At 47.2% G+C, this 699-nt stretch overlaps 1 protein-coding gene across 1 annotated transcript; it reads right to left on the reverse strand.

The window, feature by feature from the left end:
• Positions 1-207: 207 nt before the first annotated feature.
• On the reverse strand, positions 208-699 carry LOC132278680 (uncharacterized). Its single transcript, XM_059780528.1, has one exon. It carries the CDS (start codon positions 697-699, stop codon positions 208-210), a length of 492 nt encoding a protein of 163 aa, XP_059636511.1.

Genomic DNA, 699 nt, shown 5'->3' on the forward strand with positions numbered 1-699 from the left:
CATGTCCAAATGGCTCCAAGTGAACACATCTGCATTTTGAGAAAGGAAATCAATTAACTGGCGTTTTTCCTCATCTGAAAATCGTGATCCTACTTTTGTGGTTCGGTCTGGCCTCAAATGATCAATTTAAACTTCGTCCAGAGGCTCTTCGGTCAGCATTGTGGGCTCCTCCTCCCTGTTCATGCCGAGGGGAGGTTCCTGTAATTGCTATTGTGCAGCAACAGATCGAATGGGAGCCTTTCCCTTCCCTGCGACTTTCAGAGTTACTGAATAGCATTCCTTTACTGCAACCTGATCCCCATAGATATCAATCACCTTACTCCCGTCTGGGCTTAGGCATCTCATCACTTGGTGTAGGGTTAAAGGGACTCCCTGTACCCTATGGATCCATCCTCTCCCCATCAACAAATTGTAGGAGGGACAGATCTCCACCACCATAAAACTTTCGACTAAGTCCCTCTCAGCTGCTCGGACCACCAATTCAACTGTGCCGATCGGTTCGACTCGTTTGCCATCAAACCCCAACAACGGATTTCCTGTAAACTTGAGCTCCTCTGGCTTAATTTTAAGCCGATCAAAAGTGACTCTAGGCATGATATTCGCACTACTACCCGGATCGACGAGCACTCTTCGTACTAAGTATTCTGCCACTGTCAAACTGACAACCAAGGGATCCTCATGCGGAATCTGAACTCTCAT

The sequence above is a fragment of the Cornus florida genome, unplaced genomic scaffold (assembly GCF_030987335.1).
Source record: "Cornus florida cultivar Cherokee Brave unplaced genomic scaffold, ASM3098733v1 CherokeeBrave_3.0.0_Hap2_Chr01, whole genome shotgun sequence".
NCBI classification, from domain to species: domain Eukaryota; kingdom Viridiplantae; phylum Streptophyta; class Magnoliopsida; order Cornales; family Cornaceae; genus Cornus; species Cornus florida.